Source organism: Capra hircus, chromosome 23 (genome assembly GCF_001704415.2).
Source record: "Capra hircus breed San Clemente chromosome 23, ASM170441v1, whole genome shotgun sequence".
Taxonomy (NCBI): domain Eukaryota; kingdom Metazoa; phylum Chordata; class Mammalia; order Artiodactyla; family Bovidae; genus Capra; species Capra hircus.
This window is the reverse complement of record NC_030830.1, coordinates 29,919,992-29,933,111: the sequence shown is the minus strand read 5'-3', so window position 1 is coordinate 29,933,111 and position 13,120 is coordinate 29,919,992. Positions and strand designations below refer to the sequence as shown.

Here is a 13,120-nt window from a genome sequence, read left to right as displayed (position 1 = left end):
TTCAACAAGGCCATGTTTATCAGGATTTGGTTTGGCTGTCAGTGACAGAAAACCCAATTTAACAGAATTTGAATAGATAAGGTTTTATTTTCTCATTAAAACAGCTGCAGTTGAACTAACTAGGATTGACATAGCAGTTCCTCTTAATTATCAAGGATTCAGTCTTCTGCTCTTTCATCCTTAGCATGTGATTTCTACCTCATGGTCCAAGGGGGCTGCTTGCGCACCAGCCATTGCAACCAAAACCTAGGCACAGGAACAAAGAATTGTACATAGCACTTCTACTGACATTTTTTCTGCCCAGAACTTAGTGACATGGCTAGAATTAGTTGGAAGAGAGGCTAGAAAATACAATTTTTATTCTAAATGGCCATGAACCAGCTGAAAAGAAGGAAGAAGAGAATAGATATCGAGCAACACCGGCAGTGCTTATCATATACTATGTCTCCTGACACCTACTCTCCTTCTGAGCTTCATCTCCCTTCACATTTCCTTCCCCTGGCCCTATCCACTCCCAGCACACTGGCTTTCTCTGGGAGTCCCACATACACTCCGTTCTGCCTCAGGCCCTTGATCATTCGTCAACATTTCCCCCTCTTCCTACCTAACTACTCATCCTTCAGAACTCCATTCCAACAGCATTTCCTCAGGGAATCCTCCTCAATTGGGTCAAACTCTGTCTCTTATTTCAGATGCTTATAGCATGTAGATTGTATAGCTATTGCAATTATATGCTTGTTTATGCAATTATTTGATTATTTTCTGCCCTCACAATGACATCAGGGTTTAGATCTGGCTTTGTACACCATGGAGCATTCTGCTCAGAATATTGTAGGTGCTTACTAAATATCTGTTGAATGGTATATTTATTGAATAAATATAGCTATTATCTTACATAAAAAAAAGAAGCTAGGACTCATGCAACAAAAAGTTTTCCTGGGAAAATGGCCAGAAGGGCCAGGGATACACAGTAGAGCCAGGGGAGAATTCTAAATGATGCATTTGAATCGAGTAAGATTTGGGGTTGGGGCTTCCCTGGTGGCTCAGGTGGTAAAGACTCTACCTGAAATGCAGGAGACCGGGGTTTGATCTCTGGGTTGGGAAGGTCCCCTGGAGAAGGGAATGGCTACCCACACCAGTATTCTTGCCTGGAGAATTCCATGGACAGAGGAGCCTCGCGGGCTACAGTCCATGGGGTCTACAAAGAATAGGACATGACTGAGTGACTTACGTTTTCAAGCTTTGGAGTCTGTGGTGGAGGAAACACTGACCTGGAGCTCAGGAGCCCTGGTTTCTGGTCTCAGCTCAGCCACCAATAGCTGGGCCACTGCCTGGAGCCAGTGAGAATTGATCAGATGCTGGATACAGTTTGAAAGCAGAGCCTACAATCACTACTGGCAGATTGGGTGTGGGGAGTAGAGGAAAGAGATGGGTGGTCCTGGGTGTTTGCCTAAACTAAGGGAAGGTCACTTACTGAGAAGGGGAAGGCAGCAAGAGGAACATGCTTTAGGGGACGATCAGAAGAGTTTATTTGCAAATGAATCATGGGTTCCAGTGGCCAGCTGAACATTTTACCTTGTCTGCAGGCTTCCCCCAGGGAAAGCCTATGCCCTAGGCTGGTGGTCTAAGTGGTGGAGACAGGGGACGCCAAGTGGGTGTAAAAAAGATAGGAAAGATCCACTTTCAAGGTACATAGTTATCAGCCAAGAAACGATTCAGTCTGACTCAGCATTGATGGAACAGAAAGTACTCAGAAGACCTTGACTTACAGGCTTAGGAGAAATAAGTCCCTTTCTGCTAAAGGCCAGTGGAGAGAAAGCATGTCCATGTGTGGTCATTGCAGAAAACTTTGAAGTTTTAGTTGAAACAATGGTGAAGGGCTTCCTTCCTTAAGCAAACTTCATGGTTCCCTCCCTAAGCCAGTGCTCACTGGTTCAAAGTTTTGCCAGAAAACATCAAACTAACAGCAGGAGACAGTTGCTCTTCCTTCCTCAGCGATCAATGCAAAGAAAGACAGGAAAACAATAGAATGGGAAAGACTAGAGATCTCTTCAAGAAAATGAGAGATACCAAAGGAACATTTCATGCAAAGATGGGCACAATAAAGGACAGAAATGGTATGGACCTAACAGAAGAAGAAGATATTAAGAAGAAGTGGCAAGAATACACAGAAGAACTGTACAAAAAAGATCTTCATGACCCAGATAACCATGATGGTGTGATCACTCACCTAGAGCCAGATATCCTGGAATGTGAAGTCAAGTGGGCCTTAGGAAGCATCACTACGAACAAAGCTAGTGGAGGTGATGGAATTCAAGTTGACCTATATCAAATCCTGAACGATGATGCTGTGAAAGTGCTGCACTCAATATGCCAGCAAATTTGGAAAACTCAGCAGTGGCCACAGGACTGGAAAAGATCAGTTTTCATTCCAGTCTCAAAGAAAGGCAATGCCAAAGAATATTCAAACTACCACACAATTGCACTCATCTCACACACTAGCAAAATAATGCTTAAAATTCTGCAAGCAAAGCTTCAACAATATATGTACCATGAACTTCCAGATGTTCAAGCTGGATTTAGAAAACGCAGAGGAACCAGAGATCAAATTGCCAACATCCATTTGATCATCGAAAAGCAAGAGAGTTCCAAAAAGACATCTATTTCTGCTTTATTGATTACATCAAAGCCTTTGTGTGGATCACAACAATCTATGGAAAATTCTTAAAGAGATGGGAACACCAGGCCACCTTATCTGCCTCCTGAGAAATATGTATGCAGGTCAGGAAGCAACAGTTAGAACTGGACATGGAACAACAGACTGGTTCCAAATCGGGAAAGGAATATGTCAAAGCTGTATATAGTCACCCTGCTTGTTTAACTTATATGCAGAGTACATCATGCAAAATGTTGGGCTGGGTGAAAGTAAAAGCTGGAATCAAGATTGCCAGGAGAAAATCAGTAACCTCATGCAGATGATACCACCCTTGTGGCAGAAAACAAAGACGTGAAGAGCCTCTTGATAAAAGTGAAAGAGGAGAGTGGAGCGAAAAAGTTGGCTTAAAACTCAACGTTCAAAAAACAAAGATCATGGCATCTGGTCCCATCACTTCATGGCAAATAGATGGGGAAACAATGGAAACAGTGAGAGACTTTATTATTATTTTTTTTTGGTACCAAAATCACTGCAGATGGTGATTGCAGCCATGAGATTAAAACATGCTTGCTCCTTAGAAGAAAAGCTATGACTAACCTAGACAGCATATTAAAAAGCAGAGACATTACTTTGCCAACAGAGTCCATCTAGTCAAAGCTATGGTTTTTCCAGTAGTCATGTATGAAGTGTGAGAGTTGGACTATAAAGAAAGCTGAGCGCCAAAGAACTGATGCTTTTGAAGACCCTTGAGAGTCTGCAAGGAGATCAAACCAGTCAATCCTGAAGGAAATCAGTCTTGAATATTCATTGGAAGGACTGATGCTACAGCTGAAACTCCAATACTTTGGCCACCTGATGTGAAGGACTGACTCATTGGAAAACACCCTGATGCTGGAAAAGATTGAAGGAAGGAGAAGAACGGGATGATTGGGTGGTATCACCGACTCGATGGACATGAGTTTGAGCAAGCTCCAGGAGCTGATGATGGACAGGAAAGCCTGGTGTGCTGCGTCCATGGGGTCGCAAATAGTGAGACATGACTGAGTGATTGAACTGAACAGCAGTAGAGACCACCTCTCTTATTCCCCTGATAGCCAAATGAGGTCATCAGTATTATTACTATCTTCATGATCATATAAGGCTTCCAGGTTTCTCCTCTATCCCTGATGACTCTAATTTCTATGATTGTGAACCCTAAGCTTTATTGTCAACTTTGTATATTTGGTCTATACCTTTGCTATGCCAGGTGTGGTCCCCAGACCAGCAGCACCCATGTCTCCTGGGAGCTGGCTAGACGTGCAGAGTCTCAGGTCCCACCCCTGATCTGCCGAATCACAAACTGCCCTTTAACAACGTCCCAGGGAAGTGGTCCGCACATGAAAATTCAGGAAACACGGTGCTAGATCATTCAGTGTGCTTGTCTCTATCTCACTTTACATGTGGGACTTCTATTTGATTAAATATAAAGGCCTCCTGCCTGCTGTAAGAGTTGGATGTATGACGCTTATTAACATCTTTTGCAAGTAAAAGCAGAGCCAAGAGTTTGTAGGCTTCACTTTGATCATTTTCAACTCACAGGAGGTAACATGCGCAGAAGTGTCTTGATTCTTGGTTTACAAAAGAAGATCATCACAGAGACTGGAGGAACTTAAGTTTCAGAGGAGGAGAGGCAATTCTGTGATGGCCAGGAGCAGAGAGTACCCATGCAGCTTCCAGCAGAGGAATTTGCAGGCACATGAGTGTCTCTCCTCAACTGTGGTCCCCAAGGAGCCGTTGCTTCTCTGCTCCCATCCGACCGGATTCCCAACCACACAGACTGGACCTCGGACCATCTGGGGTCTATGAGTCCTGGAAGGACGTGGTTGGGCGCTGATGTCAGGATGAGGGAATAAGCTCTCACCAGATGATTAGCGCTGCTCTGAGTCTCCGCCAGACCCAGATCCCACATGAAGCAACAGCTCACCCGTGACGGGCGGCGAGAGCACACATGTTCACAGGCAACGCAGAGCGTGTTTGCTCACTGGCTGTGTCATCATATCACTCCTCCCCCTCCCCCCAAGATAACAGGCTGGGGTACTCAAAGTGAGGTCCGCCTTGGAAAGCCTTGGAACCCCCTCAAGGGGTTCCCCTCAAGGGCAGGGCAGAAAGCTGGGTACCAGAGCTGCCAAGGAGGAGAGCCAAGAGTAGACACTCCAGCTGGAATTGGGGAGCAAGACCTGAGAGGCTTGGCTCCAGTAAAACTCAGAACTGTTTCCAGGGTGATCACTAGCTGTCTACCCAAAGGCAGGAAAGGGGTGGCTGAAACAGCTGAGCTAAGGTTGTTGGCATGGAGGTGGGTCCTTTGATCTGAGGTTGGTAAATCTTGTTACCATACCCTGTCGCAAAGAGCTGCCACCCACTTTCTACCTGGGAATTCAGGGGATTAGGGGAGAACTAGCAATAAAAGGCTTGTAGACGCTTTGCTTGCATCCCTCTGAACTGAGACCTGTGCTTCCAGCTGAAGACTTTTGAAGGCAAGTTGATCAGTCCTGGTAGGAACCTGGGGGTGGTGGGGAGTCACTGGGCCCACCTTCCCTGTAGAAATGAGGAAATAAAACCAAGTTCTCCAGGGCAATGGGCCTGGCCCATGGTTCCATGGCATTTTCTGGCAGAGTGGGAACCAGCAGTAAGATCTAGCTCCTGGCCCCAAATTCTCAGTTCCCCCTTGGAGCTTGGCTTGGTTGGGACAGTGGGCCAAGCTCTCTGTTTAACACACATCCTCTGAGGAGAGTGAGGAGGGGGCCCTCCTTTTACAGCCTTGACCTATTGTCCCTGGCAAGTCTGCCGCCTCCAACCCCTGACTGGAGCTCCCTCTTGACTTCCCAGCAGTTCAAGGTCTAGACCTCAGCGGGGGAGAACCTTACTCACCAAGATGCTTGCTGGACTCCATGGTCTCCCCTGCCTCCAGCTTCTTGTGTACCCGAAACCCACTCTTCCTTACTCCATCCTAGATCTGGGGGTTAGGAAATACGTTTCCACCTTCTAACTCAGCTCTTTTATCCCTAGCATGGCGCTGGGCATACAGTTGACAGTCAATAAAAGCCCCAGTGACCCTTTCTCGTTTCTTCCTTGCCAGATTCAGAGCCCAGCACCTTGGACTCCCAGTCTTCGACCACCCTGTTCCTCTCCTCCGAGGAGCCAGGCCCCTCCACCGCTGCACTGCCGTCCCCCTCGTCGTCCTGCGAGCCCTCGGCGTTCTCCCCGGGGCCCCCGGCGCTGCCCCACCTGCTGCCTTCGCTGCCCACCGCTCCCGCGCCCTCGGCCTCGGGTTCTGGCGCCCCTAGGCGTGCGGGCCTCTACTCGGTGGTTGCCTCGTCCCCGGAGGCAGCCTCGCGCCTCCTGGACTGGCTCCCCGGCGGCCCCTCAGCCACCCCTCCTGGCACCCGCGGGGATGAGCGAGATCGGCCGGGGCCCCGCGCCGCGCGCCCTGGCGCAGCTGGCAGGGAGGAGGGCGCTGAGGACCTGGGCGCCTCCCCACAGCCCTGCGCCCGGCCTGCTGCCTCCACCAGTTTGGAAGCCAATGTTGGGGACATCCTGGTGGAGCTGAGGACAATGAACGGTCACCTGGACGTCATCGCGAGGGCCCTCACCAAACTGGCCTCGTCCCTGGGGCCGCAGCCGCAGACCCCGCCGGATGCCCCAGATGCCAAGTGATGGGGCCGCCCTGCAACTGTGCATCCGAGCTCTGCAGTAAAGGGATCCCGAATGCACCAGGCATCCCTGCCGGAGTCACCTTTGAGCCCAGCAAACCCAGCAGAGGACAGGATTACTCTGCTCAACCTGCCTACGGGAAGGCATGGACCTCCCCTGGCATTTCAACCTGAAATGATGGTGCTTCTCACACTCTCCGCCTTGTGAGGCTTTCTCTCATACCCACCCGGGTCCTCAGAGCTCTCCTGGCCCTTCAAATGTCCTTTTCTTGTTTTGGTAAAGGCTTTGAGCTCCTGGCAGGACAAGTGCCCTAAGACAGTGGTGGGACACTGGGAAAGGCTCAGAGAACCATCCCTTCCCATCCCCACTGGTGGCTTCTGAGAATCGTGGAAGAAAGGCAGGTGCACAGCACATTACGTAAGCAGCAGCTCGAGGGCAGATCCAATGTTCTTCTTTTGAGTTGCTGATGCTGTATCTGATCTCTTGTGATTTTTTCACCTTTAAAAAAAAAAATTATTTTGGGAGAAATAAGTTTACTTTTTTCTCATAATAACCACATTTTGAGAGGTTTGGAAAACAGAGAAGTGAGAAAAATCTGATGTATTTGGAGAAGGGGGGTATTTAAGTCTTTCTTATGAATAAGAAAGTATTTTGTGTAATAAACGAGATTTTTGTATGTACTCTCTGGATGTTGGCTTTTCTGTGCCACGTTTCTGCCTTTCCCTGCTCTTTCTGTTCTCAGTTACCTGTACCAGCCCTCCTTTACTCCTTGGGGCTTATTTCCACTTTTCTCACACTTGTAAGAACAAGCTTTTAAAGGTTCTCGTGATTCTTTTCTAAAACTCCCAGACCTCCCTACATTTGGTAAATCCACCCATTTGCTTTGGAATTGGAGCAGAAACTGAGTCACTGGCCATCAGGGAGGAAGCCAGCATCCTTGGCCTCTCCCCCTAGATGCCCATAACACCACCTGCGCCAGTTGTGACGAACAAACATCTCTCCAGACTTTGCCAGTGTGCCCTGGTGGAGACCTGGCTGGAATTTCAGCAATCTGGAGGAACCTGTGCCCTCCAGGATCTGACTTCCCATAAGGAGGAGGGCTCTTCTCGCCTTCCTGCTTGGATTAGAATTTTAATGAAGTGCACTCATCTGCCAGAAGCAAACTGACTGCTCTTTTCCCAGAAACAAACCAGGCATTGGAAACCACACTGCACAGAGCGAAACTCCATCCCAAGCATTTGTAGGGCTCACAACTGGTGAGCTGCCTGGTGTCTGCCGTTTCTGGCACCCCCAGAGCCTCTCAGACTTGTGTGTGGAGAGCTTACAACGCAGGTTCTGCTTTGGTAGCTCCGAGGTGGGGCCTGAGACTCAGCATTTCTAATCAGTGCCTGGGGATGCTGATGCTGCTTGCCGGAAGACACGCTTTGCGTAGTTGTGAATAGGGGGTGTCTAATCTGGGGTTCCTGCTGGTTCCATCACCACTAGTCCCCAGAAACTGCTGTTTGTCTTTGTCCCTGCAGGGACCTGGATTCCTCAACCAACTTTCAAAGCAGCTCTTTGAGGGGACTTCTCTGTTTGAAAGCAAGCGTGTATTAGGTCTAACCACCCAGTTCTAAAAAAGTTTCAGTGGAGTTTAAATCAATTCAACAAGCATTTATTGGGTGTCTACAATGCCAGTGCCCCGGGGCACCCAAGGATGAATAGAATAAGGGCCCTGCCCTTCAGGGGCTCCCAGTCCACCATCCTGCATGGAGAGGGATTATCAGTTCCAGTGTGGAAGCAGCTTACAGGGGCTCTGGAATCAGCAGGGAGGGTGAGCATGATGGTCAGGAGGCCGGGCTTCTGGACGTTTGATGTTGGTAGACTTATTTAATCCCTCCAAGCCTCAGTCTCCGGATCTGTGTCAAACGGTGATGATGACATCTACCAATCAGAATCAGACACAGACGTGACGGCAGCTTTGCAGCCCCCAAAGTGCTGTCCAAATGCCACTTTTTGGTCAGTGGGCATCGTTACGTCCTCTCTCCTGGGTCTTGTATCAGGAAGGCGGGTAGAGTGAGAATCACATGCTGAGGTCTGAGTCCCTCTGGCTCTGAGGGACTAACCCCCACACCACCTTCGTTTTTTCAGGAAGAGAATTCCTGACTCAAAGGGACCAGTCTCTGTTCTACTCTTTAGCTGAAGAAACAGCTAAACTGGAATGCCAGCATCACATCTGGGAGCATCACCTTCTGGTCTTTACTCATATGAACAGTCTTTTCATTTTAACTGAATTCTTTTGCATGAGATTAGAAACAACAGCAACAAAATAAGCCTTTCCAAAATGAAGAGGGGCTGACGTATAAATCCTAAATTAGATAAATTTAGATATAGTGGCTGAATCATTTGATCAGAATCCCCACATATATGATTGAGGCTATCAGAGGAAGAAGCTGGCATAACACTGATCCCATCGGGTCACACTAGAGAAGTCTGAGCTCCCATTTGGGGTGAGTGGGGCTTTAGAAACTGAAAGAGTCCTTAGATCCCTGAGTTCCCTAGAGTAAGAGCTGTAGGGTTTTGGGAAATGGGGCTGAAGAGGGTTAGAAGAGCAGGATAGCCTTCATCTTGCAGAAGATATAACCAGGGAAATTTGATAGTTTCTGGGACAGAGGCATGGGGAGGGGAATGGAGTTGAGTTCAAACAAAATATCAATTTGAAGGAGCTGAGCAGAAAAGAGGAAATCTAGTTTTGTAGATTCCAGATTGAACATCCCCTCTGGAGAGCACGAACTTGCCCTGATACCTGCTTTACCCCAGGTGTAGGGTGTCGCACAGGTGGGGACAGCCTGAGACAAGCACACGATGGTTCAAGGTGGCAAGCTGAAGGCAAGCATAAAACCTATGGCAGAGGAGAGCAGGGTTAAGCCGAGGAAGGATCTGCCAGCAGTTACCAGGCTCATCTGTTTAAGATAGTGAGGGACCTGTTCCTGGAGGCATTCAAGCAGAGCCCAGTTGGAGAACTGGTGGTGCATCAGCAGAAGGGATTCTCCACTGGGTGGAGCAGGGATCTAAAGACTCTTTAACTTTGGAGTAATCCTCGCTTCTTCCCTATCTCTCATGCCTACATCCAATCCAAGACCATGTCACCTCGGTTCTACCTTCTAGAGAGTTTCATTATCCAGCCACTTCTCACCACCTCTACTGCTACTACCTGGTACAAACCACACTGTCCCTTCTCACCTAAGTTACTGCAATTGCCTCCTAAATAGGTTCCCTTCTCCTTCCCCTTTCTTACAGAGCAGCCAGAATGGTCTTTTAAAAATATTTCTGACCAGGTTATTCTTCCGCACAAGACTCTCAGTGGCTTTCATCTCAGAGGAAGAGCCAAAGTTTTACATAATCTGATCTCCTGTTACCTGCCTGATCTCATCTCTTATGATGCTCCTCCACTCAGGTCACCCAGGCCTCCTTGCTGCTCCTCCCATGCACTGGGCACACGTCTACCTCAGGGCCTTTGCACTGTCTATTTTTTCAGCCTGGACCACATATATCACATGGCTTGCTCCCTCACCTCCGTCAGGTTTTTGCTCAAACATCATTATCCTTTTAGAAGTAACCTTCTCCTAACCTTAAGCCTCTGATCTGAAGATGCCTTTCTTTTCCTCCTTTCTCGCTTCACATCAATTTCCACCCCACCCGCACTAGGTCTCCCTTTATTTATTGTCCTTAGAATGTCAGCAGAGAAGAAATCTGTTGTCTGTTTTGTTCACTGCTGTCTTCCCAGCATACTGCCTTTTAAACAACAAAAAAAGCGTGCTGTAAATGGGACCCATCAATTGTAACAATTCAGACAACACAGAAGAGAACAAAGAAGAATATAAAACTCACCCCAAATTCCAGCCCCAAGAGACAACTGCTGTCAGTCTTCTGGCAACTACCATATGAAACATCTGTGCTTCAACAGAAACACATCCATGTGTGTCCAGCTCTGCAGATCATAGTATGTCTGCTGTGTGTAGTCTGCTGTTTCGTTTGTTAACTTGATAATAGATGATGAAAATCTCTCTATTTAAAAAAATAGACATTATATATGAAGCAAGATTTACTTAGTCCATCTTCTATTTCAGCTTCGAGATTCTCACGGCCACAAGCAGTCCTGTAGTGACCATGTCTGGGATACACGTGTTGGCTTTTCTGTGACTGTGTTGTTTCTGTCAATTCCTAGAGCTGTGATTGTGGGGTCACAGGCTCCTGCTTCTTGTTTTAGATTGTTGCTGCCAATGCAGGAGATGCAGGTTTGATCCCTGGATCGGGAAAATCCCCTGGAGAAGGAAATCGCAACTCTCTCCAGTATACTTGCCTGAAAAAATCCTATGTACAGAGGAGCCTGGTGGTCTACAGTCTGTGGGGCTGAAAGAGTTGGACACAACTTAGCAACTAAACAAGTAGCTTCCCCAAGATTCCCAAAGGGGAAGTGAGTGGATGGTGGGTGGAACTCAGGGCCTTAGGCTGGTTCCATTCAGGATGCTGGAAAAGGGGGAAATAGAAACAAGTCTGCCTTCTGGATGTTGAACTTTCAAGTCAGCAGATGGGGGAGCAAACAGAGGTGCGTCACCACCCTGGAGGTGTGAATCTTGAATGGTCACTCAAATGGTGCATTAGTCCGGGTGTGGTCAGGAGATGGAAACCGCCTGGGTTCTGCGCGCAAAGGGGACTTATTCAGGAACCGGGAGCAAGGGTGTTGGAAGGCTGGAGGAGTGTAGAGGGGAAACTGCTGCTGCTGCTAAGTTGCTTCAGTCATGTCCGACTCTGTGCGACCCCATAGACGGCACCCACCAGGCTGGAAGGTAGGTCCCCAAAGACAAGTGATTGCAGGCAAGTGAGTGCTACCAGCCTTGGGCTGGAGATGCCAAGGGGACCCAGGATCCTGAATCAGTGTGATGCTACGGGCCTGGCTACAGAGCTGAGCTACTTCAGCAGGAACCCAGGAGCCACCCTGCCAGGCTGTGGCCCTTGCCACGGTCACCCTCGGCTGTCACTAGGGCTGTTGCTGCTGCCTGTCACCCTCCTCCCCTCTGAACAAGAACCACAGGGAGGAAAGGAGAGAGTTGCTTCTCCCCGCCTCCCACCTTCCCTGCCAGTGCCTCCTCTTCTGGGAACCTAGAGGGAAGCCCTTTGGAGGAAGTCTAGGAGATGCAGGGTGTGGGGCCTCAGCCCTTAGGACACAGAACAGAGCAAAGGAGAGCAGGAACGTGACTGACAACAAACAAGCCAGTGACAGTCTCAGCAGGGACTCGAGAGCTCAGTCGTGCCTGACTCTCTGCGACCCCTTGTACTGTAGCCCTCCAGGCTCCTCTGCCCATGGGATTTCCCAGGCAAGAATACTGGAGTGGGTTTCCATGCCCTCCTCCAGGGGATCTTCCTAACCCGGGGACAGAACCTGAGTCTTCTGCTTTGCAGGCAGATTCTTTACTGCTGAACAACTGGGGAAGCTCTGGTGGGCTGTTAGGCTCTGGATAATCATAGGTTAACCAGTGTTCATTGCCACTCTAGAGCAGGAAGTCAGCCCTGAACCATCTTCCCTTATCTATAAGACGTCTGCACGATCATTGATTGGGGTCCTAGCAGGTGCCTGGCCCTGCTATGTGCAGGACTGCATTTATGTCTCACAGCATGTGTAAGCAAGTTGGGAGCTAGGGTCTATCATGTGTATTTCATTGATGAGGAAATTGAGGCACAAAGAGGTTATGTGACTTGCTTATGGTCTCACAGCTGGTAACCAACAGGGCCTGGATCTGTCTCCAAGGCCCTGGCTGTGCCTGCACGCTGCTGCCTCTTACACTGCTGCTGCTGCTGCTAAGTCGCTTCAGTCGTGTCCGACTCTGTGCAACCCCAAAGACGGCAGCCCATCAGGCTCCCCCATCCCTGGGATCCTCCAGGCAAGAACACTGGAGTGGGTTGCCATTGCCTTCTCCAATGCATGAAAGTGAAAAGTGAAAAGTGAAAATGAAGTCACACAGTCGTGTCTGACTCTTTGTGACCCCATGGACCGCAGCCTATCAGTCTCTTCCATCCATGGGATTTTCCAGGCAAGAGTACTGGAGTGGGGTGCCATCGCCTTCTCCGCCTCTTACACTAGACTTCCCCTTTTCAGAAGCAGGTCAAAGATCCAGGACCAATGAATACCCTTTGGCTGATGAGTCTTCTCCAGGATGGCAACAGTATTGCTCTCTGGAAGTAACAGGTCCCTGAAAAATATCACAAAATGTTGGAAAATTGGAACAATAAATCATAAAACAAAAGGGGACTCCCCACCACTAATCCCTGCTGCCCCGTTATAGCACCAATGATGTTGTGTGCAGGGGGACTGGAGGATGAGACAAGGTACAGGAAGGAGTGGAGGAGGTGAGTTCGGGAGGGCTGAGCCCGCTCCGTAGTTCTGAAATTCGAGTAACCTTCGGGTCCTTTAAGGTCAGCATCACTGGCCACATCACGTGAACAGGGAGACTCAGCCATAATTGTGTTCTGTTTCCCTCACTCCTTACCCCCTCGGGCTACCTGGCTTCCAACAACCGTCTCTGCTTGGAGAACCAGAAATCGGGAGGATTTCTGCAGGTCTCAAGGCACCTGCATTAGAATCCTGTGTCCCGGAGGCATTTGCTAAGCCTCCTGCAGAGTAGGGCTTCCCGGGTAGCTCAGGTGGTAAAGAATCCGCCTAAGGACCGCCGCAAATGACAAGCAGGCTGACTAACCTTGGCTTTCATACATGAGGCTGGCCAGGTACCTGGCAGC

General features: G+C 48.9%; 1 protein-coding gene across 2 annotated transcripts in view; it reads left to right on the top strand.

The window, feature by feature from the left end:
• Window positions 1-7,006, top strand: part of RUNX2 (runt related transcription factor 2) — a 343,856-nt gene extending 336,850 nt beyond the window's left edge. For both annotated transcript variants that reach the window (XM_018038797.1, XM_018038795.1), the window contains one exon: window positions 5,772-7,006. In XM_018038797.1, the coding sequence (XP_017894286.1) occupies window positions 5,772-6,349 (578 nt within the window). In that variant the 3' untranslated portion in view covers window positions 6,350-7,006. The remainder of the gene's footprint in view (window positions 1-5,771) is intronic.